At 52.9% G+C, this 25,349-nt stretch overlaps 1 protein-coding gene across 2 annotated transcripts in view; it reads right to left on the bottom strand.

Moving 5' to 3' along the window:
• Positions 1 to 2,414: 2,414 nt before the first annotated feature.
• TMEM229B (transmembrane protein 229B) overlaps positions 2,415 to 25,349 on the bottom strand; it is a 42,071-nt gene continuing 19,136 nt past the window's right edge. Inside the window, exons 2-3 of one of the 2 annotated variants that reach the window (XM_081088205.1) lie at positions 18,660 to 18,841; positions 2,415 to 6,018 (exon numbers count right to left, since the gene is read on the bottom strand). In XM_081088205.1, coding sequence (XP_080944331.1) covers positions 5,497 to 6,000 — 504 coding nt within the window. In that variant the 5' untranslated portion in view covers positions 6,001 to 6,018; positions 18,660 to 18,841 and the 3' untranslated portion in view covers positions 2,415 to 5,496. The remainder of the gene's footprint in view (positions 6,019 to 18,659; positions 18,842 to 25,349) is intronic. The other variant, XM_081088204.1, reaches the window with a different exon arrangement.

Raw genomic sequence — 25,349 nt, 5'->3', positions numbered from 1 at the left:
AGGTCTATGGTGTCTCTTACCTGGGGAACCCTTACCTATCCCTATAGACCAGTCCGTTTCCTCTGTTGGAGGTTTCTCCTTCGGGGGACTATTAACACTGTAGTGATGCAACGTCTTTCTCCCTGGCTAGCTGTACACACCCAGTAACTAGCCTGGGCCCTGGCTCACTGTGGTGTCCAATAAGAAGTTGAAGAACTAACCAGGTCAATTCTCAGATCCATCAGAAAGCTTTCAGAAGGAGAAAGGTTTCATCTGGTACTTTCAAACCCTGTGAGAATACCTACAGTAAGGGGCCCAGCCTTAACCTCAAGTAATAGAAATAGGATCAAAGGGGAAAAGCCCAGGGAGAAGTCTCAACACTAAGCCCAGGGTTTCAAGAGGCCAAAATTTCACAACCCTCCCTCCACAGAGATGGAGCTTTGTGGCAATTGTTTAAAGTCCTGGCTAAGATGGCCTCCTCTACCTTCTTCCTTGTAACCCCAACTCTCCCCCTCTCAAACATTAATTTTCCTCTGCGAATAGCATTTGGTCTCTAACGACATCCATAATCTCATCAAAGCACAGCAGAGTACCCTGACTCATCACAAATCCTCCCAGAAGTGTCTGCTGCTTACGCTGAAACAGAGTGTCGTGGTAAATCAGGGTTGCAGACTGGTGACCACCAGACCTCCTCTGTGACACAGGGAACCAACAGTGCCCACCTCTGATGGGAGACAATGTGCAAATGCCTTTGGCCACTCATTGCAGAGCCTGGCCACTGCGGCAGCACGAGGCATCACGGTAGGAAGCGCAGCTGTTGTTAAAACTAAGCCCGGCTCCCTCTAACCTGCAGTACAATGAGTTGGTCACCTTTGCTGGACCGGTTTCCCTGCCCACAAAACAGCCGTCCCTGGGTTGCACCCTTCTGAGATAGGCACCCCCAGCAGGCAAGGCAAGGTTGTGGTCATTCATTCACTGTTATTAATTAGGCATCAGGCTTTTGCAAAGCTTGGGCAGATTTCATAAGATGCAGCCAAGGGCCTTGACCTTAGCTTTCCTAGAGAACTTCTCTCAATGTAGTGTTGTCAGAAGGTGCCCCTGGATTGGGTGAAGGGAGTAAGGAAGGAAAGTATCAAGAAAGGAAGGCACCAGCTGAGTAGAGGACAGAAGGAGGGTCTTGAGCCCAGCCGGTGTGGTTCAGTGGTTGAGTGTCAATCCAGGAACCAGAAGTTAATGGTTCGATTCCTGGTCAGGGCACATGCCTGGGTTGTGGGCTTGGTCTCCAGTGAGGGGCGTGCAGGAGGTAGCCGATTGATGATTCTCTCTCATTATTGATGTTTCTATCTCTCTCCCTCTCCCTTCCTCTCTGAAATCAAAAAAATAAATTTTTTTTAAAGAAGGGCTTTGAGTGCCCTCAGCCTTCTTGTTCTGAGCCCCACCTCATGCCTCTTCTCTGAAGTTCCATGCGTGGACCATTTCATTATATTTGCCAGTTTCTTTCTATAGAAACCTGCTCTAAGGAATGGCCTTATATGTTTATTTACACTAACATGTAAAGGACTGTGGGGGCTTTATACTTGCTCATTTTTATAAGGGGGGAAGCTTTCAGTCAAAGAAATAAATAGCTTCAGGTGAGTGGGGGAGGCCGAGAGCCGTCCCGGTGATTCAGAAAGCACACTACACTGCCTGCTCCATCCAGACGGCCAGCCAGGGTGCTACAGCCTAGCTGCGGCAGGGGTCGGGGCTGGAGTGGGAGGGGTCAAGCCCTGGGTATTTAGTTGAACTGACTGAGCAAATCTGAACCCTCCACCCTCTTCCTGGAAGTAGGAAAGTGGCCAGGAGAATCCTGGGAGGAAGGGACAAAGGCCGCTAGATTGAGCAGAGGTACATGAAGGAGGGAGGGACCGCTCCCTGCAAAGGCACGTCTCTGGGAAGGCAGCGCTGCCAGGAGAGTTCTGTGTCTTCAAATTGTGACTGTTAGACAATGGAAAGTAGGGAGGCTAGCTTCCGGCTCTCTGAGGCATCCTCAGCCTCCTCCCTGTGCCTTCCCACCCCCTGAGACATCCCAGGTCATGGCTGGCATGTTCGAGAGCTCATCTCATGGGCAGATACAGCCAACCTGTAGCCACCCTGGATACACCCGGTTCTCCCCATCTGCCCTGTATCCTGGGACCAATGTAAGGCCTGGACAGATTATGCTCCTGGTGGGCAGTCAGGGGTTGGGTGGAGAATTCAGGTTTCCAGAGAGGGTCAGAGCAAAGACAGAGAAAAGGACTGGCTGGTCGTGCCACCTGCCCTCCCCCCAGGGCGGCCCCACCCAGCAGCCCTCCGGGTTCAGGATAGGGTGGTGCCCGGGTATGAAGGGGCTGGTTCCTGGCAGCCCTGGGGAAGGGGCTCCAAAATAGAAGACGACAGACATGGGTCAGAGCCAGTCCTGGAACACAAACACCAGTATATTTTATGTGCACGGATGTGAAAAGAAAGACAGAGAGACGAACGGAGACAGAGCAGGCAGTGGGCGCACAAACCAGTCGTGTGTCCTGCTGAGGAGCTGCCACAGTTGGGAGACAGTCCCACCTGCCTCAGAGACAGGACCTGCAGCTCCTCCAGGTCTGGATGGCCTCAGGATGGCAAGTGAGCTCTCTGCCTTACCGTAGCTCCTCCAGCGCAGGGCCCCTGCATCCCCTGCAAAGACGTCTGCACAGCCCAGAGCTCCATAGATACAGGTTCTCACGAACTGACCCACTCAGCGGCTGCCGCTCCGGGAGACCCAAGCAGAGGGCAAGGGACCAGGACAGGACTCATGGCCACTCCCTAGGTATTATTGCTGAGAATAAGCACAGGCCATTTCGATGCCATTATGACTCACTGGCATCCGCGGGAACAGGGCACGAGGGACAGGTCACCTAGCAGACACGGAAGCAGTCCACCATGCGGGGCAGCACATGGCGATCTGTAACTCAGAGATGCTGCGATGTCCAGCGGAGAGGCCCAGGACACCAGCGGTTCATGCACAGCAAGCCGACTCTCTCCGCCAGCAGCCCCACTGCTCGGCAGGGCTGGGCTTCCTCTAAACCTTGAGGCCCTGGGGACTAAGGAACTGGGGCCCTGAAGATACCAAATAAAAGAGGAGTTGAGGTCTGGGCTCTGACTGAGCCTGCTGATCCTGTGGCCAAGCCCTGGCTCGTTGCCTCCCTTTGCAGGGGGCGTCATGAAGCAGAAACACAATGCTCTGCACATTGCCAGGGAGGCAGGCTTGCTCCAGGACCTCCTGCACAGGGAAAAGCTGGTGCCAAGGCATGTCCACAGGGCAACACCTGGAAAGGCCAGATCCAGTGGGCCATCCAAGGGCTTGGCAGGCCGAGAACTGTGGAGGCCTTACGCTGGGAGACATCAACAAGCTGACCACCAGATGCCATCGTGGAAGGGGAGAGCGAAGGTGGGTGGTAGGGTCTAGGAGCCCACATGGGGGCCTGCGAGGGTGTTGGGGTCCAAGAGACTGAAATAGCATGGAGTTGGAGGGGAGGACCAAGGAAAGGATCCCCGAGGGAACAGGGAAGCCAGGCAATGTTCTTCCTCTGGAATCCCCTGCAGCTGTAGACGGAGCACCATCTACCCGCCCTGGCAGCCTGAAGCCCCTAGGAGCCCCGAAGCCCTAGAATTGGGGCCACAGGTAAACCAAAGCCAGGGCTGGCCCCAGCAGAATGTAGTTCATGCCTGGATGTGACGAGCCTACCCAGGACACGGAGGCTGGAAAACGCCCTTCATCCCGTCCTGGACAAGGTCAAGTGCAGAGAGCAACCCTGCCAGAGAGTCTCCCCGCCCTTCTCCCAATCCTGGACACCACTCCTGCCCACACCCGCCCGCGTGCCCTGACCCGGTGCTGTCAGCATGATCTGGGTGGAGCAACACAGCAAGGAAGAGGAGATTCTCTCCACAGGTGGCATGATCATTTTTAATGTTCTATAAAAAGGGAAAGGCTAATTTCTACCTAAGAGTTCTAGTGTGGTCAAGTAGAGACCACGTACCATGGGAAAGGCTGTGTTCTGATGGACCCTCCCCTTGGCAAGTGGGGGCAGAGCCGGAAGTGGGCTGGAGGGAGGTTTTCACCTGTCCACTGCCAGCAACGGACCTGTCATGGGCACCCAGGATGGCAACGCCCATGAGCGTGGCAGGGTTAATACTGTTTGAGGAACAAGCTCGAAGTGCTTGGGGAGGGTAGGGAGGGGAGGCCCTGAGGAGGTTTTGCTGCAGGGATGGGGCTATGGCAGATCCAGAACTGATCCCTTCCCACCAAGGATGGGAGGGTCTCCCTCACTCCTTCTTCATGATCTGCATGGAACACTGGATCCTGCTCCCCCATCCCCTAGAATGCTAGACTGCCCCTGACTGGACTGAAAATGAGCCGTCAGGCGTGCCTTTACCGCCCTCCCCACGGCACCCCCACACACACACTGATCTGTCTCTGGGTCCCCACTGTGGATCTGTGGGGCCCATCTTGGCCCGACTGTGTGTTGTGGGTGTCATTCACTGATAGCTGGGCCACGAGGGGCATGGATGGAGAAGAGCACCAGGGCACTGCCACAGCCCACCGGATTGGGGTACAGTGGCGGAAAGGCTGCGGAGGGCCGGTGGGGTGTCTCAGGGTTCTATCTCTGGCAGCTGCTGTGTTGGCCGGGGAGTGGGAGTTGGGGGTTGGTGGGTGATTGACATGGATAAAGGGCTGATAGTGGTAAAGGCCTTAAAAAATAAGCGAGAAAGGGGGGAAACGCCACCAAAAGCACAGGGACTGAAACCTCCAAAAGCCCAAGGTTGGTGGGAATCCAGCACCAGGGGGCCCCCAGGAGGCCAAGAGAGCAGCGTGGGGCCCTGGGGGAAGGGAGAGGAGCCAAGGGAAGGCCTCCCAGCCCTGCAGACGAGCACGGCTCCGAGCAGCTTCCTGGCTGCCCATTCTCTCAGCAGGCCCCCGGGGAGGTATTGGTTGCAAGCAAGCACCTGAATATTGCCTAACGGAACCAGCCAAAGCCCAACTAAACCAGGTGAGAAGGAACCAGGTGGCCGAGGCAGCAGCCCTAAGCCTCCTCAGACCTGCCTCTCGCCTTTTGCCCATTTCTCAGAGTCCCTTAGCCAGGGCAGGGCCTGCTGCTTCCAAAGTCACCCGCGCAGTCTAGTCCCCGTGAAGCCTCTGAGCTGGAGTGAGATCGACGGACCAACCCCCAAGTCCCTTTGCTGCCTCGGTAGCCCGCCCCCAACACCAGCCCACAGTGGAGGGCTTGAGGCTGTGTGCACCCCACAGGGCTGAGGCCAGGCTGGGGTTGTATGCGCCCTATAGGGCTGAGGCTGGGCTGGGGCTGTGTGCACCCCGCAGGGCTGAGGCTGGGGCTGTGTGCACCCCGCAGGGCTGAGGCTGGGGTGAGGCAGGGCTTGTGCTGTACAGAAGGGGCAACTCCACCAGCTTCGTACTTTTCTCCACAGGGTCCATGAGAGACCCCAGCCCTTCCCCCACGAGTCCCCCACTCAGTCAGTTTTGATGTGGCCGTTGGCCAGGGCGAGGGGGCCTCCGGGCTCCCCCGGCTCAGCGTCCTTGTCGAAGCGCAGGCGGAGGGTGTTCCGGATGATGAACTGCTCCATGATGAGGGCCCCGCAGAACCAGGGCACGGCGTACTCCAGGGTGATGAGGCCCATGAAGTCAAAGTCGAACTGGGAGTAGTCCCAGGGGCAGGCGTTGAACTGGCGCAGGATGAAGCCGGTGGTGAACTCCCACAGGTAGGTCCAGAGTGTGTAGATGAGGCAGCGCACCAGCAGGGGGCAGCGGGCCCGCAGGCGCAGGTACATGCGCTCCACGATCAGGATGGAGGTGCCGTAGATGAACAGCGCCCACACGCTTGTGACCCCGGGGAACTTCCAGTTAAAGTTCACCACGAACTCCCAGGCCGCCGTGAACATCACCTCGCAGAAGTAGCCGTGGATGGCGTACAGGTACCAGCGGGACAGCGCCGTCAGGGGCTCCACGGAAGCCATGGCGCCCACGGGAGCCAGCTGCCGGGACACAGAGGAGACAGGTGAGAGGGGGAAGGAGGGAGGGAGGCAGGGAGGGCTGAGCAGCTCCTGCTGCCTTCCCACCATCCAGTCCAGGTCTCTGATGCAACCAAGGCCGAGTGGATGTCAAGCCTGCCTCTGCCTTTCTCTTTCGTAAACAGCCATGATCTCGACCTTATTCCATGGTCATTACTTTACCCATATTCCTTACCTGAGCCGTGGGCATGAGAAATGAAGAAAGCAAACTACCCCACTGGCTTCCTCTGAGTAACTCTACTCAAATGCTTCTTGGAGGAAGGTGTCTGCTACCCTTCCTAGACTAGCTTTTTTGGATGTGGTCAGTGAGAGAGTCAGCTGGCTTGGCCCATCAATCACCCCCATTCCCAGGCTACTCGCTGGTTTCTCACCAGGCCCCCCTGGGGTCCCCATCTCTTCCCTCACTTTTCCTCATGTATCTGAGATCTAAGCAAGCCATCATATTCGTCTTTCATGCATGTGTGCTAACGTGTATATAACATTTAGCATTTTAGTAATTTTTAAGTGTACAATTAAGTACACTGTTGTGCAACCACCACTGCCATCTTTCTCCAGAACCTTCTCATCATCCCCAACTGAAACTCAATATTCATTAAACACGAATTCTCATCCCCTCCCCAACCCATGGCAACCACCAGTCCACTCTCTGTCTCTATAAATTAGACTACTCTAGGCACCTCATTTAAATGGAATCATGTAATATCTGTCCTTTCGTATCTGACTTATTTCACTTAGCAGAGTGTCTTCAAGGTTTATCCATTATGATAGCATGTGTCAGAATTTCTCTCCCTTTTTAAGGCTGCATTGTGATCCATCTATCTAGCTATACCACATTTTGTTTATTCATTTATCCATTAACGGGCTGCTCCTACCTTTTGGCTATTGTGAATAATGCTGCTCGAGTCCCTGCTTCCAGCTCTTTTGGGGATATACTCAGAAGTGGAATGGCTGATCACCTGGTAATTCTATTTTTATTTTTTTTGAAGATGGCCTTGCTGTTTTCCATAGTGACTGTACCGTTTTTACATTCTCACTAGCCACGCACAAGGGTTCCAGTTTCTCTACATCCTTGCCAGCACTTGTTATTTCTGGTTTTCTGAGGATGGCCATCCTAATGGGTATGAAGTGGTAGCTCCTTGTGGTCACATTTGTCCTTAACTGTTCCCGTAAGCAGGGTTTTGGTGTTTAGTCTCGATAGTGAAAGGAAACCAGTGAGCTGACAGAGGAGAGAATCTTCCCTCCACTTCTCTTCCCCTCCCCCTCCTTTCTCTTAAGGCCCAGTCCTCAAGGCCCAGCCCTCAGGCCTCTCTGCTTTCTCCTCACCCTTCCCCAGCAGCTGTCTAGACCACTCATTGGCCCTTTATCAAATGCCACCTTATTTACTATTTTAGGCACAGGCCCTTTTGATCCAAGTAGGCTGTGTACTCCATGAGGGCAGCAAATGTTTCCGGTCTTCTCTTCTGCAGCCATGGCAGAGGCCTCTCCCAAACAGGCATTCTCTAAATGACACGTGTTGTTTATGGGGATGGTGGGATGGGGGAGTCCAGGGCTGCATCGAGAACAGGAAGACAGAGTATGAGATCATGAATCCCAGCAGGGGCAGCTGCCAGTGGACACCAGGCTTGGCATCGCTGTCAATCCCCTCTCCAAGGTGGGAGAAGGGTCAGAGGTTAACAAGATGATATCTGCAGTCTGCCCACCTGTCTAGGAACTCCAGTCTCATCTTTCAGCAGCCTAGTCACAAAATACACACCTTTATGCATTGCTTTATGGTCTTCCAAGCACTTTCATTCACATTGTGTCATTGGTTTTTACACAATTAAGATTAATGTGGCCCTACCCGGTTTGGCTCAGTGGATAGAGCCATGGACAGACGGGTCTCGGGTTAGATTCTGGTCAAAGGCACATACCTTGGTTGTAGGCTTGATCCCTAGCCCTGGTTGGGGCACATGCAGGAGGGGACCAATGGATGTTTCTGTCTCTCTCTGTCGCTTCCACTCTCTAAAAATCAATGGGGAAAAAGTATCCTCGGGTGAGGATTATCAACAACCAAAGAAGATTCATGTGAAGGGCAGGTAGTTTTACTCCCACTTTTTTTTTTTTTTTTTAATCCTCACTGGAGGATACATGCTTTTCATTGATTTTAGAGATAGGGAGAGAGGGAGAGAGAGAGAAACGTTGATGTGAGAGAGAAACATCAATCAGTTGCCTCCTATACGCACCTGGACCAGGGCTAGAACCCACAACCTGGGTATGTGCCCTGACCAGGAATGGAACCCACCACCTTTTGGTGTACAGGATGACGCTCCAACCAACTGAGCCACCAGCCAGGGCTTTACTCCTGTTTTTTAAGAGAGATAGTGGGGCTCAGAGAGAAGTCATTTGCCCATATCCCAGGGCCAGTGAATGCAAGAGCTGTGATTGGAATCTGTACCTCTTGACTTTAAAACTCACCCCACTACAAACTACTCTCCATCTCCCAGACATGAGTGCCTAGTGTCACTCCCTGTTCAAAAACATTAAATGACTCCCGATTTCCTAATGAAACCCTACACCAAGCATGTCAAACACGCAGCCCACGGGCTGCACGCGGCCCACACGAATATTTTTGTGGCCCAGCCCATACAGTGGTATGCACGAAACATTTTAATAACAATTTCATAACTTAATTTTTACAATATCCTGTTATATATAATCCTATATAATAAAGAGGGAATATGCTAATTGACCCTCATGCTGCCACAAAGATGTCGGCGCCCACAGCCAATAAGGAGAGAATATGCTAATTGACTGTCACACCCTCAAAGATGGTGGCACCCACAGCCAATAAGGAGGGAATATGCTAATTGACTGCTACGCCCTCAAAGATGGCAGCGCCCAGTCCCCTCAGCCCCACTGGGGCGGCAGTCGTGAGGCAAGGCTGGGCCTGCCCCCAAGTGGGCCCGGCCACTCCGCACGCCTGCCTCTGGAGTCCCCCAGTTCCCTCAGCCCCCCAGGGCCAGCCTGAGGCACAGGCAAGCCTCGAAGTTGGCTGCCCAGCTGCCCAGGGCTGCCCAGGGCTGCCCAGGGCACAGGTAACCAGGGCCACCCGAGGCTTGTGCTGCTGGCAGTGGCAGCAGCAGAGGTGTAATGGGGGTGTCGCCTTCCCCTGATTTCCGGGTCTCCTCCCACCCCTGAGGGCTCCTGGACTGTGAGAGGGGGCAGGCCAGGCTGAGGGATGCCCACTCCAATGCATGAATTTTCATGCACTGGGCCTCTAGTTATTAATAATGAACTACAACATTTGCTAATGACTGATTACTATAATCGTGTTGCATTCATTTCCCTTTATGTGCCTTACACGCAGGTGCACTATTTCTCTCCACTAACACTAGCAGCAAATATTTTAGCAGCTGATTGCCACGTCATTAGTCTTGTACTGGCTTGTTTGGTGTGCGCAACAGGAAATATTTCACTTTCGGAGAACAAGAAAAATAGGTTTATTTGTGTTACGCTTATTAATTTGTGCAGTTATTCAGTGTCTGGTAAGTTAATGTTCAAGAAAAAATATTAATTTTTCTTAAAATGTTCTATTATTTTATATTAATGATCACTCATTTATTCCAGCCCTTTGTATTCAGCATGTCTTATCAAAATAAACCTACATTTCTATGAAAATTGAAGCTTTTGTTTTTTTGCAGCCCACATATACTTAAACTTTGTTTAGTTGGCCCGTGTTAGCCTTTGATTTTGACATGCTTACCCTACACCATCCTTGGCCTGGCATTCAAGGCTCTCCATGATCTCACTTTAATCTACTTCTTCAGCCTTACTCTCACAGTCCAGCTCTCTCTGTTTTACCTCCATGGCTCCTCAAATCCTGTCCATTGTGTTGGTGTGCCTTTCTCCTCTCACCTGCACAAGCACAAACCCAACTTACAGGTTACCTTTAGAACAAAATCTTTTTCATCCTCCCAGACACAAGTCCTCTCTTTTTCCTCTGAATATACACAACACTTAATTCTGTCTCTCTTTGGTGCATCTGATTTTCAGTTTGTTTTTAATATGTTTTTATTTATTTTAGAGAGAGAGGAAGGGAGAGGGATAGAGAGATAGAAACATCACCGATCGGCTGCCTCCTGCACGCCCCCTACTGGGGATTGAGCCCACAACCCAGGCATGTGCCCTGAGCGGGAATCTAATGGGGGACCTCTTGGTTCATGGGTCCATGTTCAATCACTGACCCACACTGGCCGAGCTGATTTTTTGTTTTATCATGTTGATAACTTGTAGTCCCCAGCCAGACATCTTTCCTGTGTTCTGCACCTACATATCCCACTCGTCCCTGGATACGTCCACTTAAATGTCCCATAGGCACCTCCAGTTCCTTTCCTAAACCAAACTCATTATCTTTTCCCCAAAACCTGTTATCCTCATACTGATTATCAGGACTATCCTCCTACCAGTAATCCATCCTGATTCCTGGTACCACCACCATGCACCCAGTTAGCAGCCGGAAGCCCTGGCGTCATTCTAGCTCCTCTGCCACATCCTCACTCTCACATGAGCTCCCTGTGAGTAAGGACCTTGTCCAGCACTGTATCTCCCGTGTCTGGCACACAGTCAGCATTCCACACAAGAACAAAGACATTTCTTATCAGTTAGCAACCATCACATAACAAGTCATCCCAAAACTCAGAGGCTTAAATCTACTCTCATGTAAATCTGCAGCTCACGTGTCCATGGGTTGGCAGATCTTGGGACTCAAGACTTCCATCGTAAGACTGCGAGTCCTCTGGAGGCTCGGTCCTCTTTGGCTGCGGTGACTCTCTTACACTTGTTTCTCATCCTCCTCCTGGGCCCAGAGGACTACCCCCAGCATGTTCTTCTCAGGACAAGGGCAAAGGCACAGGAGCGACAAGCCCAATGGCACCAGCGCTTTTCAAGACTTTGGTTAAGCCCAGCCCATGTGGCTCAGGAACCCATGAACCAGGAATGTAAAGATCCAAGATAGAATCGCTTGAGCTCACAACCCAGTTGATTCTCAGTCAGGGCACATGGCCGGGTTGCAGGCTCAATCCCCAGTAGGGCGTGTGCAGGAGACAGACGATCAATGATTCTCTCTCATCATTGATGACTCTATCTCTCTCTCCTCTCCCTTCCTCTCTCTGAAATTAATTTTAAAAAACAGTCTATTGAAAAAGAAATACTAATTTAAAAAAAAAAGACTGGCCCTAGCCCAGTGGTTCTCAACCTTGGCTGCACATTAGAATCACCTGGGTTGAGAACCACTGCCCTAGCCGATTTGGCTCAGTGGATAGAGTGTCTGCCTGCGGACTGAAGGGTCCCAGGTTCCATTCCAGTCAAGGGCACATGCCCAGGCTGCGGGCTTGATCCCCAGTCGGGGGCATGCAGGAGGCAGCCAATGGGCGATTCTCTCTCATCACTGATGTTTCTACCTGTCTTTCCCTCTCCCTTCCTCTCTGAAATCAATAAAAATATATTAAATAAATAAATACTGGTTAAGTCACGCCCACTAACATCTTGTTGGTCAACACAAATCACATGGCAAAGCACCAAGCCAGCTATTAACGCCTGTCCCTTCTACCTCTTACACATCTCTGAAACCCATCTTCTTCTCTTCATTCAACTTTCTCATTGCTGCTGCTCTGGTTCAAGCCTTTGTCACCTCTCACCTGGATGACTCCAATCATTTCCTCGCCTCCTTTCCAATTCACTCATCACACGATGAAAGAGTGTGCACAAATGGCAGTCTTTCCAAAATGCAAATCCAATGTTTATCCCCATTTAACCATTAGTGGATCTTTAACGCAAGGCCCAAACCCCTGGGGATGGCTGGCAAAGTGTTTAGTGACACCCCCCCCTTGCCTCAGATTCTGTCTCAGGTCTTTGCATTGCTGTTTTTGCTACCTGGGGTGCCCTTCCCACCTGCAACCTCTACCCCCATCCCCACCACAGCCTTCAAGATCCAGCTGCTCCGGGAAGACTTCCCTAAGCGCCTCCAACACCAGAGCTGCCCACTGCCCTGCTGCCCTGCTGTCCCCTCTGCAGCAGGTCGCGTCTGTGACGCCACTTCACACTCAGCGTTGCCAGAACGCGCCTGGAGCCGGCACGAGTAGCCGCCTGATGAATGTTTCCTACAATGTTAAGAGAAAAAGCCGGATTCAAAACTGAATAGTTAATATAATTTTGATTTGGCAAAGGCACACACACGTGTAAATATACGAAGAATTTCGCCACAATCACCTCTGGATGGTGAGTGATATAAGTGACCCTTGCTTCCTTCTTTGTAGTTTTCTGTATAGACTAAAAAATATTTCCAACAAAAATGCATAACTTTTATAAAAATACATTTTATCTTAAAAATTGTTACTTGAGCCCTAACCGCTTTGGCTCAGAGGATAGAGCGTTGGCCTGCAGACTGCAGGGTCCCAGGTTCGATTCCGGTCAAGGGCATGTACCTTGGTTGCGGGCACATCCCCAGTAGAGGGTGTGCAGGAGGCAGCTGATTGATGTTTCTCTTTCATCGATGTTTCTAACTCTCTATCCCTCTCCCTTTCTCTCTGTAAAAAAAATCAATAAAATGTATTTTTAAAAAACACTGAGAACTCTAATTTTAAAAAAAAAATTGTTACATGAATATGTATTACTCATCTTTGTGCCTTGTATGGAGAAAATGCTCAATAAATCTGCCAGGCAAATGAACCTAGGAAACCTGAACGCATGTGAAATTAACACAGGTTCTTCCCTCCTGAGCCATTCCCAACAACAAACTGTGATTCACAGGTTTGAATCAGGTGTGGTGGTTAAGCGCAGGTGGTTCTGCATCCTCCCCGCCTGGGTTTGCTCCTGGCTGACACCCTCCACCTGCAGGATCTTACATGACTTCCCCCTGCCTCAGTTTCCCTAAGAGGAACTATCCCTGAGGGTTACTGTGTGGATAAATGAGCAAACACACGACTAAGAATACAGCCAACACTCAAGAAAGAAAGGGTGGCTATCGTTTCTGGCACAGAGCCAGGCTTGCTGGTCAGCTTCTCCTACTTCGACTGCCCCCTTCCCCCTGAGACAGGGTCACCCGGCCCCGGCCCTCACTCGCAGCCAGGCAGCCTCCTTTGCCAAGCAGGTCAGGCCTTTATCTCCACCCAGAGCACCAACCTGGCAGTCAAATACCCCTGTGAAAACAACCGCACAAACAGCCGCAGGGAGAGCACATTCCGCCTGGCGGGGGGGGCGGAGGGGGGGGGGCCGTGTAACAGGACCAGCGCTCGGAAGGCCAGGCTGGAGAAAGGGGCACAGCTTCTCACACCCTCGTTTTATCCTGAGCTCCCAACAGACCACTGTCTCCCGCCCGCCTCCCGCCTCTGAACTCGGGTCTGTCCACCGACCTGCACTTGAACCCCAGGCTCCTCCATCCCACAGGATCCGGGAAGGGGCTTCCTACTCAGCCAAGCACACGGCTACGGTCACCGCTCAAGCCGGCTCCCACCGGGTGCTGATTTTTAAATCCTGCTCGCCTTGCCGGTTGGTCTCACCTTTTGGGGCAGCCAAGGATGCGCTCCCGGCCAGTAACAAATCAGAGGCTCCAGTGGCCCCCGGAGCAGGCGGCTTGGAAGCCTTACGAGCAGAAGCAAGAATAAAGAGAGAGAGAGCTGTCACAGGGAGAGAGAGGGCAAGCCGCTGAACAGAAGAGAGGACGAGGGAGAGAACGGGGCGCCAGACGCCTGGGTTCTGTTTCTGGAATCTTCTGTGCCTGAAAGAACGGGGGTAGGTGGAGGGGAAGCATATCTAAGCAAGGCCAGACCGCATCTGAGGTGTCGTGCCAGAGAACTCGCCTGGTTCATGCAAGATAAATGGGAGAACCCGGAAGTCCTGGCTGGGGCCAGGAGATGGGGGTGAAGGCAGGGAACCTCGAGGTAAGACAGTGTCGTCAGCTGGGATGGGACAGACACTGTGGTAGGACAGACACTAAGGTCAGAGGCAGGCAGTGTCTCGGGTGGACTTTCAGAACTCCACTCCCCACACCCATGTCTAATAACCACAGGTGCCGTTGCTTCCCCTGAGCTCGCCCACCCTCGGCTAGGTCCAACAGGTGCCTATCCCTGCCTGGCCTCCACCCACCTGAGCCTTTGCCCCGGCCCCTTCCCGTACCTCCTCGCTCGGCCCTGGGATCGGAGCCCCGGGGAGAAACGGATCCGGAAGAGCCCGCAGCGCACTGAGCACGCTGGCCGCTGGCCGCTTTCTCCTGGTGACAAACACACCGTCCTGAGAACCAGGACACAAAAATGGAACAGCCCGGGCCAGAACGTTTAGGGCGGAGTGAAGAGGAGAGTGTGGGCCAGACTGAAGGCAGGAAAAAAGTGTGGACAGTCTCACAGGAGGGGTTGGGGGAACAGCACTCGAGGAAGTACAAGTGTCGGTGAAACTCCTCAGACCTGTTGGTCAGTGGGGCTGGGAACACTCAGTTCCAGCAAAGGGCCAGGGCTCACGGACCTTCCCGGCAGCACCGGCTCCTCCAAGGACGGGTGCCAGGAGGGGAGAGGGCTGCCTCAGAGCCCTGCTCCCGAGGACGGTCTCCCCGCTGCTCTCAGGGCCTGCTGAGCCATTCCTCAGGGCGCCGGAGAGCAGAGCCAGCAGTTGAGAGGAGCGAAGAGAATGCACAAAAGCCCAAGGCAGGCTGGAAGCAAAACCAGATGAGATGACTGTCCTCGGTTTTGCCAAAAACTCCCATCTTGTTCCAGGAAGCTGAGGTGCCACACACAATGACTCAAGGTCCAAAGGAGCACCTTGTTAGAAAACTGGGCTTCCCCTCCATGTAGCCAGGCCAAGTAAGCCTTCCTCTTTCACCCCATCTACTTCCCAAATTTCACTCCCCATCCCCAGGTACACAGATCACTACAGTTTTACGCTCTGGGGAGATGCAGTGGGGCTCGGCCCTGAGGGCCAGACAGTGGGGGTGGGGCGTGAGTGACCGTGAGCCCAGGCCCCTGACAGAGCCTGTACTGCAGGTGAGTGGGATCCATGAGCTGCCCTTGCATCTGGGCATCTGGGTGCATCTTGAGCTTCCCCTGTGGTTATCAAGTTGGGGGGGAGGGGAAAGCATGAGCTTGCTTCCGGACCAGAAGGGAAGCAACTGGGGAAAAACACCTGTGGTCACTGGCTGGCCCAGATGCCAGAGTTCCACCTCTCTTGCTATGGGCATCCCCTAGGAAAGTCCCCAAGGATGGTCCTCCCTCCACCTCTCAGTCACAATCTTCTATATATATAAAAGGCTAATATGCAAAGTGTCCCCATGGGAGTTCGACTGGAGTTCTATCACTCGCTATGACATGCGCTGAGCACCAGAGGCCGGTGTGGAATGAAGAAAGGCCCCAGCCGGCGGCCAGCAGCTGGCAGCCAGGGAAGGGAGGCCCCGGCTGGCAGCTGGAAGGAAGGCCCTGGCCGGCAGCTGGAAGGCGCCAATTGACCCTGATCACCAGCCAGGTCTAGGGACCCTACCCATGCATGAATTTCGTGCACCAGGCCTCTAGTAATATTAATAATCAGGCATTCTTCTCAGCACTTTCCATGTATTAACTCATATATTCTTCAAGCCCATTTTACAGATGGGGAAATTGAGGCAGAGAAAGACTAAATAATTAGCCTAAGTTCTTATAGCTGTACAAGGCAGAGGTGGGACTCGAGCCCAGCTCCAGAGCCTTTAGTCCCCTCAGCATACTGCACAGCTTGAAGCTGACTACAGGCTCCTCTGCCATTTTCCGAGTTTCTGCTTCTGGAAAGCTGGATGGTATATGGAGAGACACCAGGAAACAAGAAGGATATGAGATTTAAGGTAGATCATCAGTGAAGCTCAGAACGGGTGTCAGAGCTACCAAGGCTTTCAGACTGTTGTGGGAGGCCACGTTCTGTTCTGAGGCAGGACCTGCACAGAGGTCCTCCAGGGTCACAAGCTCCCCCTCTCAGGACCAGGGCAGCCACCTCTCAGGGCCTCAAGGCATGTGCCATTCAAAGATCCCCTACCAGGACACGCATTACCTGCAGCCTCCCCAACTGCCAGCTGCCCCGATACTGCTGGGAATCTCAGATGGCCCAGCCCTGCCCGCCAGGAGCAGTGGCCAACGCGCAGGCTGGCCAGGGAAGCCCTGTGCCTGGACCAACAGCAGCCAGAGTGTCAGGGGCCACCGTTCCACACAGGCCAGCAAGCAGGGGAGGGTCTCGGATGCTAAGCAAATCCCAGCGGGCAGGCGCAGGGGGGAAGTGGGCTTGAGGGGCCGTCAGCCCTGACACAGAGGTTCTACAGGGCTCAAGCAACAAAGGGCACTTGTGGATGGGCCTGTAGGCTGGGCACCCTGTGCATGGCTGGCAAGGCTCTCCCAGGCCTCATGTGGCTGCCTCCCTGTTGTCATTTAGGTCTCAGGTCAACGGTCACCCCTCAGACCTCTGATCTCCGATCCAAAATCGCCTCCCTGTCACTCACATCACCCCATTTCATTTTCTTCACAGCACTCTCACAGTCTGATATTTTGCTACTTGTTCATTGTCTTACCCCCGCCCCCGACACACACACACACACACACACACACACACACACACAATTAGAGAAAAAGCTCCATCAGGATAGGGGCTCTGTCCAGTGCCTAGGACAGTTCCTGGCAACAAGACCCACTACTGCCTATAGAATGAATGAATGAATGAATGAATGGGCCCAAGCAGGCACAGCCCCTTAAACATTGATTAGGGCAGATATAAACAGCTAGCCAGCTTAACCTTTCTATTCTCCTCTTTCTCCTGTTTTTAAAATTTCAATTCTATCATTTTAAAATATCTTTTTTATTTTTTCTGATTACAAATATAACATGCTCACAGTTGAAATTTAAACATTACAAAAAGGAACGACTTAGAAAGCAAAGTCCCCCACCAACCCACATCGTAGAGAAAGTCACCATTAATGGTGGGTTGTGTATTCATCCAGATTAAATTTTGTTTTAAGAGAAAACCCAGGCATCTTAGGAGGAAAAGTCACTCATAATTCCACCAAACTAGCAGCCATTATCATTGCCTCTTTGCAATCTTTTCTCACAAGTTTATTTTACTAGTTACCCTAATGTACTTGTTCTGAAACCTGATATTAGCACTTCTTATATCATAAACTGTTTTTCCAAATTGGTGTGTTGCCTATGTGCTCATTATTATAATGGCTGTGTAATATTCCACAAGTAGAAAACTATAATTTTCTTAACACAGATGTTCAACAAAGGGAGAACAACTGTTTCCCATTTCCACTGTTACACCAACACCAAAGAAATATCTTCTTTTATGACTGTAACAAAATAATTCAGCCTTTTTCTTCTCTGGAACGATCAGTTAATGAGTAATTCCAGGAGTGGGCTCACTGGACAGAGGGCACCACAGTTTTAAGGCCGGTGATGTAGACTGCTCTGGGGAGGTCTGTGTTATGTGGGTAAGAGGTCTCCTGACTGAGTCACCGCATTCCCACAGCGGCCCCCATGGGCCTCTCTCCACCCCCCACACCACTCCCACGGCCCAGGCACACTCACACACGCCGGCACAAAGCCACCCGATAGCATGCTTCCTGAAAGACCCTCCTAGCACAAACTGACTTTGCAAGCCCCAGCTCAGTGAAAACAGATTTTAGCCCTGAGTATACTCTCAGCTGGCAGTAGAGTCAAGCTCCGCCTAAAGCTGAGAAATACCTGGTTACTCTCTTCCCTCCTGCAAGCTCCTCCGTGGAACCGAAGGCTCCGGCTCCCATGGACCAGCCCAGCTGCTCCTGAACGCTTGTCCAGTCTGGTGTGCAAAAGCACCCCGTCTCCCTGCCCTGCCTTCCAGGGGGGCTCTCTGCCTGCTGGTCCCTGGTCCCACACACAGAACAGCTTTCAGGCCTCTGGGGCTTGGAAATGCTGACAATGGTCATGTTTAAAGGTATCACCCAGGAAAAGCCAGAGGCCAAGGCTGGGAAGTAAAGGCCACGTGAGGACAGGCGATGCTCCATAGTTGGGGGCCCCTCGCCCCACACGAAGCTTATCTGGACCGACGAGGAGACACAGGGCAATAGGACAACAGCAGCAGACACCCCAATGGCCAGTTTTATGGCAGCTCAGGTGCCACAAATCCCTCACCTCCCAGTGCCCCAGGTGCTCTACCCGACTCACAGAAACTGACTGTGGCATCTGGGCAGAGTCCAAGTCCCAGGGGAGGCACAGTTCCTATTGACAGGAGTGGAGCCCAAGGCTCAAAGCATCCGTGAGCCTACAGACAAGGAGGGTCTGGGAAGATGCGTCTCCCGGGTGCTGGGTGTCTCATGCCACTCACGTCGCCTCTGAGTCTGGCCTCGTTTTTAGAGGCATGACTCCAGCAAGGGACATGGCCTGACACTGCTGGACCCTGCCCGCCCATTCCCACCCTATTCTCCTCTGGGACTACTTCTTAATGCACAATTCCAGAAGGGGGCCCTGGTCAGGGGTTACGGGGGCCCTGGCAGGCCCTGGGACGGAACGCAGGCTCAGGCCAGGACTTCCTGACCTGGTTCCACCCTGCCGAGGCCAAGAGGGCTGCTCTCCCTGGGGAGCCTGTAACACACTCACTTATCACACCCTTCAGTGCGCAGCTCAGCACAGACATCAGGATCGCTGTCCAGGAGTGTCCTGGGTTCACCTTTGTCCTGGTGCCTGGTTGGGCGACCGTGCCATTCTCAGCAGCGTGGGCAAGCATTAGTCCCAGGGCTTAGCCGATCCTCAGCTAGTGGGCAGGTGGCTTCCATGTGTCCCTGGGAATGAAAGAGAAGATGTTCTTTAGCTTAGACTCTCCCCAGCTCCGAGCCACCGGGCCAGCCAGCCGAAGCAGCCCCAAGGCAAACACCCCAGGGCCCAGCTCCAGGCTCAGCACTAGACACTCGTCCTGCCCACACTGCCTGATCCCTTTCCTGGAACCGGCCACCTCCTCCAGGCTGGCCTGTCTGCTCAGGTCTGGTTAATCCAGCAACAAGAGCCCTGGATCCATCCCAAGTCACATCCCAAGTGGGGCCAGGACTCAGGACTTCCTTTACCACGAGGGAATGCGTGCTCCCACGTAAATCAGAGAGCGGATATAATCTCACAATCCAGCTCCATTCTGGCTTAGCTTCAGCTTCTTACCTTCACCCTGTAGTGGGTACATCTGTTCCCAAAGTGGGGTCAAGAGCCCCATGGAGGGTAGGCAATGTCAGATGCTGGTTTTAGCATTTAGGGAGTTACAACAACAAGCACACCATCAAAATAGGTGCTAACCCCTCTACCCACAATCCCACCACCCTAATACTTAGTTCATTCTATTATTTTGTCATTATTGTTGTGGAGGCCTTCATATTAACATCTGCAACTGACAACAGCCGCTGTAACTCTAACTTGACAACGTCCCTGGCCATCTACATTTCCAATAGATCCCTAGGACCTGACCGTTTGATAGAGATTCCCAGGTTTTTTGTTTTAATATGAAGGTGCTGAAGCTTCCCTGAGAACCCCTTAAACCAGGGGTCCTCAAACTTTTTAAACAGGGGGCCAGTTCACTGTCCCTCAGACTGTTGGAGGGCCGGACTATAGTTTAAAAAAAACTATGAACAAATTCCTATGCACACTGCACATATCTTATTTTGAAGTAAAAAAAAAAAAAATGGGAACAAATACAATATTTGTATTTGCATGTGGCCCACGGGCCGTAGTTTGAGGACCCCTGCCTTAAACGACAGCACCATCGGCACAAGTCCAAGGACAGGTGCGGCACGGCCTATGGAAGGAGGCACTAGCCACTCGGAAGCGGACAAGAATATGACTGGGGAGGGGGAGAGCAGAGGGCAGCTAGCGTCATCCCCCCTGGATGGCCAAACAGGGTGGGCCACAGTGGGCTACCCCCTCCTGACACCTACGGTCACCTTCCACCTGCCCCACCCCAGGCCCTATGAGCAGAGGTGTCTCAGGCCTTTGCTCCCTAAGCTGACAACTTGCAAGAAGTGACAGGGCAGGAGTTGGGGACCTGAAATCCATGGTGTGCACCTTGCCGGTGGGTGGAGACGGTGTGCACCCCTGGGTCTCTCTCCTGCACTGAGAAATGAAGGGCAGAGGCTGTGCTGGGCACTGGGCACTGGGCTCCTGGGCTCGGCCTCTGTCCCTCCCAGCTCCTCCACACACAGGAGCCTCCAACCCTGTCCCACCCCTCAGCCTCCTACCCGCTCCCTGCCTGCCTGATGGTGGGCAAGAGGTCACCAAGGCACATACCTAACCCCTCGAGGAAGGGCTTTAATGGGGCATGTTCGACACCCCAGCACCACCATGACCCTGTGCCTGGGGAGTTCGATGCCACCCCTGAGTATGGGCACTTCCCCTTCCCTGGGCCCTAAGCAGGCCACATCCACCGCACAAGTCGAAACCAAAACAGAAACAGGAACCAAAGCCCACATCCTGGCAGCAGAGCCTGCTGGTCGCTGCAGTCAGCCCTGGGAGCCCAGCCCACTGCGGGCTGAGGTTATACCCTGGCAGATGAAGCCGAGGCAGTCAGAGCAGGACACCTCCTGCTTCCTAGTCTTCCCCAGGGAGCTGGTGGGGGCTGGATGAGGAGGTGATGGTATAGTGTGTGTGTTGGGGGGGGGGTGTCCCAGCCCCCTCCAGCACTTCCTGCCCCTTCGAGTAGGTCCCAGGTGCACAGGGCATTAGGCTCCTCTGTGGGTGCATGGCCTGAACCCGTTGATAGAGTACATGAATGTGTGAGGAGCTCTGAAAACAACGAACATGTGTGTAGAACTTAGACTTTTTGGAGTATATCATTTCTCATGATTTCGCTGAGACTCCTGCAGGGAGGGCAGGAATTATCACCCCTCACTCCCATTTTAGAGATGGAAACACTGAGTCTCAGGATATTAAGAAATTGGGCCAAATCCACACATTTGATTCAAACCCTGGTCCTCAGGCTCTAGAGCAGGGGTGGGCAAACTTTTTGACTCGAGGGCCACAATGGGTTCTTAAACTGGACCGGAGGGCCGGGACAAAAGCATGGATGGAGTGTTTGTGTGAACTAATATAAATTCAAAGTAAACATCATTACATAAAAGGGTACGGTCTTTTTTTTCAATAGTTTTATTCATTTCAAACTGGCCGGATCCGGCCCGCGGGCCGTAGTTTGCTCACGGCTGGGCTAGACAATCCAGAAGACATGTCACATGAGAAAGCTGGGCAGGATTGGAGCGTCCCAGGCATCCCCAGGGGCAGTGCAGGCTCCAAGCTCAGGGTCAGGCCAGAGACGGGCAATGCCTGTTCTGTTATTCCTACAAGGTGCTGGCCCTCTCAAAAGGCACATCCAGTTTTCACGCAAGTGGGATTCATTTCCCAAAGAGGGTTACCCAGCGGCTGCCGGCAGGAAATGCCCTCTGCATCATTCTCTCTCCTCCCCTGTAACTATGCAGGGAAAGCTGGGTTTGCAGGATTCAATCTCTGCTTCTCTGACGGGAACCTAAAAAAACAAATCTAGCCCTGGCTGGTTTGGTTCGGTGGTTAGAGTGTCGGCCCTCTGACTGAAGGGTCGAGGGTTCGATTTCTGGTCAAGGGCAGGTACCTCGGTGGCAGGCTCGATCCCCAGGGCCCGGTTGGGGCAAATGCAGGAGGCAACCAATCGATGTGTCTCTCTCACATCCTCTCATCCACTCCCTCTAAAAAAAATCAATGGGAAAATATCGTAGGGTGAGGATGAAACAAACAAAAGCAAGAAACAAACAAAAAACCAACAACAAATCTACCCCAACTCACCGCCACATCTAAATGGCCCAGAACCTGAGACTGGAGCCAGGAAGCACACTGCCCCTCTGTCTCTCCCACTCTCCTCTTCCTTAACTCTCCCCCAATCTACTTCACCGCAGGTTCCCACGAAGGAAAGAGAAGCTGCCCCAAAGCGCCATTGCGAGCCCTCTGGTCACTCAAGTCCTCCCCGCTCTTCCCCTGGGACACAGAGCGAGCGCTTGTACTTGTCCTGCAGGAAGACCAGCCCTGAACACAGGTGGATTTGGCAACTCCCCAAACCAAGGAGTGACCACACTCAGCTACAAATATAACTGGAGTTCCAATCCCCCTGGGGAGCGAGGAGGCCCAGGCCCTGGGACCTGACTGGCATAGGCAAGGGGGGTGAAGACGGGATGGACTCCACCTGACCTTGCCTTCTACTCTGGGCCCGCTCCCGGGTTGGCCGGACATCTCGCCACCCTGCCTTCTGTCTCACCTGGAGGCCACCTGTCCTCTCTTCCTCCCTGCCTCCCCTCCAGGTCACTCGAACTTACATGGCCCTCCCATGTTCCCTCTGCATGAACCCTGACAGCCCAGTCCCTAGACCTCAGAGGGTGGTCTCTGGCCCCAGGTCCCTCTCCTGTGCCCCCGCCCCTTCCCCTGCCCGACTCCTGGCACTGGGTAACTGCTGCTTGCTGCCTGAAAGGCTGGACAGCTGCTGGGCTCTCTAATTAGCTGCCTGGCCGCCGTCCCAGGGCGAGGCATGTGTTACTGTAAAGAGCTGCCTCGCCTCCCCTTCATCAGTAATCCCCTATGCAGCTCCCATCAGGTGGCAGCTGAAGGGCCCTGGAAATCCTTGTCACATGAGACCAGCAAGCCTCCTCCTGCCAGCCGTGGTCTCAGAGACACGCTGACAAAGTGACCAGACATCTATTTATCTGGTTCTCCCTATTACTGTCGTGTCCCCCACAGGTTACCCCACCACACCATGCCTTTGGGGCAATGGGGAACCACTCCCTCAATCGCCTCACCAGTGGAGGCAGAAAGAAGCCCAGTGGGTCTTTCAGAGGACATGCCAAGACCGCCTCAATAGCACGACACCAGTGCCCTACTTTCCACAGCTTTCTACAGCCAAGTCACCCCAGAGACCTCCCCACAACCAGGAGCCCTGGTCCCAGAAGTCCTATGGAGGCTGGTTATTTACTCGAGGTATTGTATCCCCGTGGTCAACAACATTTATTGAGACCCCATGAAGGCCAGGCCTGCGCCCGGTGTGAACAGGACAATGTTCCTGCCCGCTGGAGCGCAGGCTGGCGGGGAGACAGGCAGTAGGTACACAGCCCATGCTTACTGTAATTTCTTTTTTTTTAAACCCTCACTCGAGAGAGAAATATCGATGTGATAGAAACACATCCATTGGTTGCCTCCTGCATGTGCCCTGACCAGGGCCCAGGCCAGGGGAGAAGCCTGCAACCAAGGTACGTGCCCTTGACCGGAATCAAACCTGGGACCCTTCAGTCCGCAGGCTGGCGCTCTGTCCACTGAATTGGCTAGAGCCATACTGTAATTTTCGATGTTGGGGCACAAAGAAGGGGAGAAGCCTGACAGGGGACAGAAAGAAACCGGATGTTAGAAAGTGCATCTTAGACTTCGGTAAGGCAGTAGCCTTTGGGCATAGATCAGAAAGATGAAAAGAGCTTTGGGAAAAGCATTCCAGGCAGAGGGGGAATAGTCAGTGAAAAGACCGAGGTAGGAGCAAGCTAAACAAGTATGAGAAACAGCTAGAATAGGTATAATTAAGCGGACAGACATGTCCTATCCCTTATCGCAAAAGTCTTCTCGCGGTTCCTGCAATGCCAGCTGGGCCAGGGCAAGACCCCCCAGTTGCCAAGTGAACATGGCCAGTCAATGAAGATTCCCCCTGCAGGCAGGGGCTGGAAACTGTGGGTCCTAGTCAGCGATGCACCGTGTTTATCAACAAACGAAAGGAACATTGAGATCATATGACTGATGGCCTGTAATTTCTATCTGCTTCTGAACAAAAGAATTTAAGTAGCTTTACCAGGCCCTTTCTGGCCTGGGTGTTTCACTTTAACAAGAAAGTAAATGTTCCTTTTTACTCCAGCCAGTTTGTTGGGCTTTCTGTCACTTGCAATCAAGAAAATCTGGACCAACACAAGTGATTTCCCCTTTCGGGAACACACCTAGTTGGCACGAGGATCACGTATCTGAGCACCACCTGCGTACCTCCGCTGCTGCGAAAACCAGACGGTAAGGTGCAGAACGAGAAGACAGGTCAGACAAGGCGGGTCAATCTCAGCAAGGTGGTCATAGCTTTGGGGGCTTCCCTTCTGGCTACTACCCCAACTTTGTCATGTCCTCTTGACTGGTAGAGAGGATAACTCACCTGACTCTTGCTAGCAACCCAGCACACCCTGACTATCTTCTGTAAACAGGATACATGAAAACTAGCAGCCTGGAGATAAGGCACAAGCCAAGAACAGGTAGTGCACAAATATATTATTTTTCTACAAACTCCAGAACTGCACTATTCCATGTGATAACCACTGCCTACAACTGGATATTTAAATTTTAATGAACTAAAAGTGGGTAATATAAAAAATTCCTTCCTCAGCTGCACTAGCCACATTCAAGTGCTCAGCAGCTAAGTGTGGCTGGTGTCTGCCATACTGGACGGTGCAGAGATAGAGCATGTCCATCACCACTGGACTGCACTGCTCTAGGACTAAACAAGGGTGAGCAGAAGGCTGCCCAACACACAGACCTAAGGCTGAGCTCCCTTTCCTTGCTCTTGGAAATCCTTCCCTTTTGAACAGACACCCCTGCCCTGCCTCTTCCTCAAGCTCAGGCCACGTTAACCAAGGCTGCCACTGTGAGATGGAGGGAGGGTCAACCCTTGTTCCATGAAAGTCACTGTCCACTGTCTGAGGAGTGACTTACTTCCAAGAGCCCAGGAGAGGGCCCTGTCTACTGGTGAATGGGGCCAGCCACTAGGTCTCTGGCTGTAACTCAGTATAGGGATGCTGCTTGGAGTGTTAAGAACTCCACACCATTTATTGGGCATCTTCCATGTGCCAGGTCATCTCATTAGTCCCCTCCACACACAGGTCACCTCAGCACTCCCCTCCACAAGGCTATGAGGCAGGCATTAACTCTGACTTTATTCAGGAGGCAAGAGAAGCTCAAAGAAGTCAATGGGAGGGCCAGCACTTTCCCCCCTACATCACTCTTGAGATGGGGGGTGTGTGGATGGAAACTAAGAGACTTAATTTACCTATGGCAACAGGCCACCCACAGTTGGCAATAGGTTCTCATGGCAGACAGTCATGTGAGCTGCGCCTTCCAGCCTCCTCCAGTCCACCCAGGGGCTTGGGAGAGCCGCCTTCCAAGGGTCTGCTCATGAAGGCCCAGGTACTGCAGACATCCCATCAGTACCCCAGGAAGGCCTAGCACAGATCAGCCTGGGACGGCGGTAGAGGGTCAGAACACGGACATGTGGCATTTATCCTGGGC

This window comes from Myotis nattereri (assembly GCF_964212035.1).
Source record: "Myotis nattereri genome assembly, chromosome: 1".
NCBI lineage: Eukaryota > Metazoa > Chordata > Mammalia > Chiroptera > Vespertilionidae > Myotis > Myotis nattereri.
Note: the sequence above shows the minus strand (reverse complement) of the source record. Positions and strands in the feature narration are given on the sequence as shown.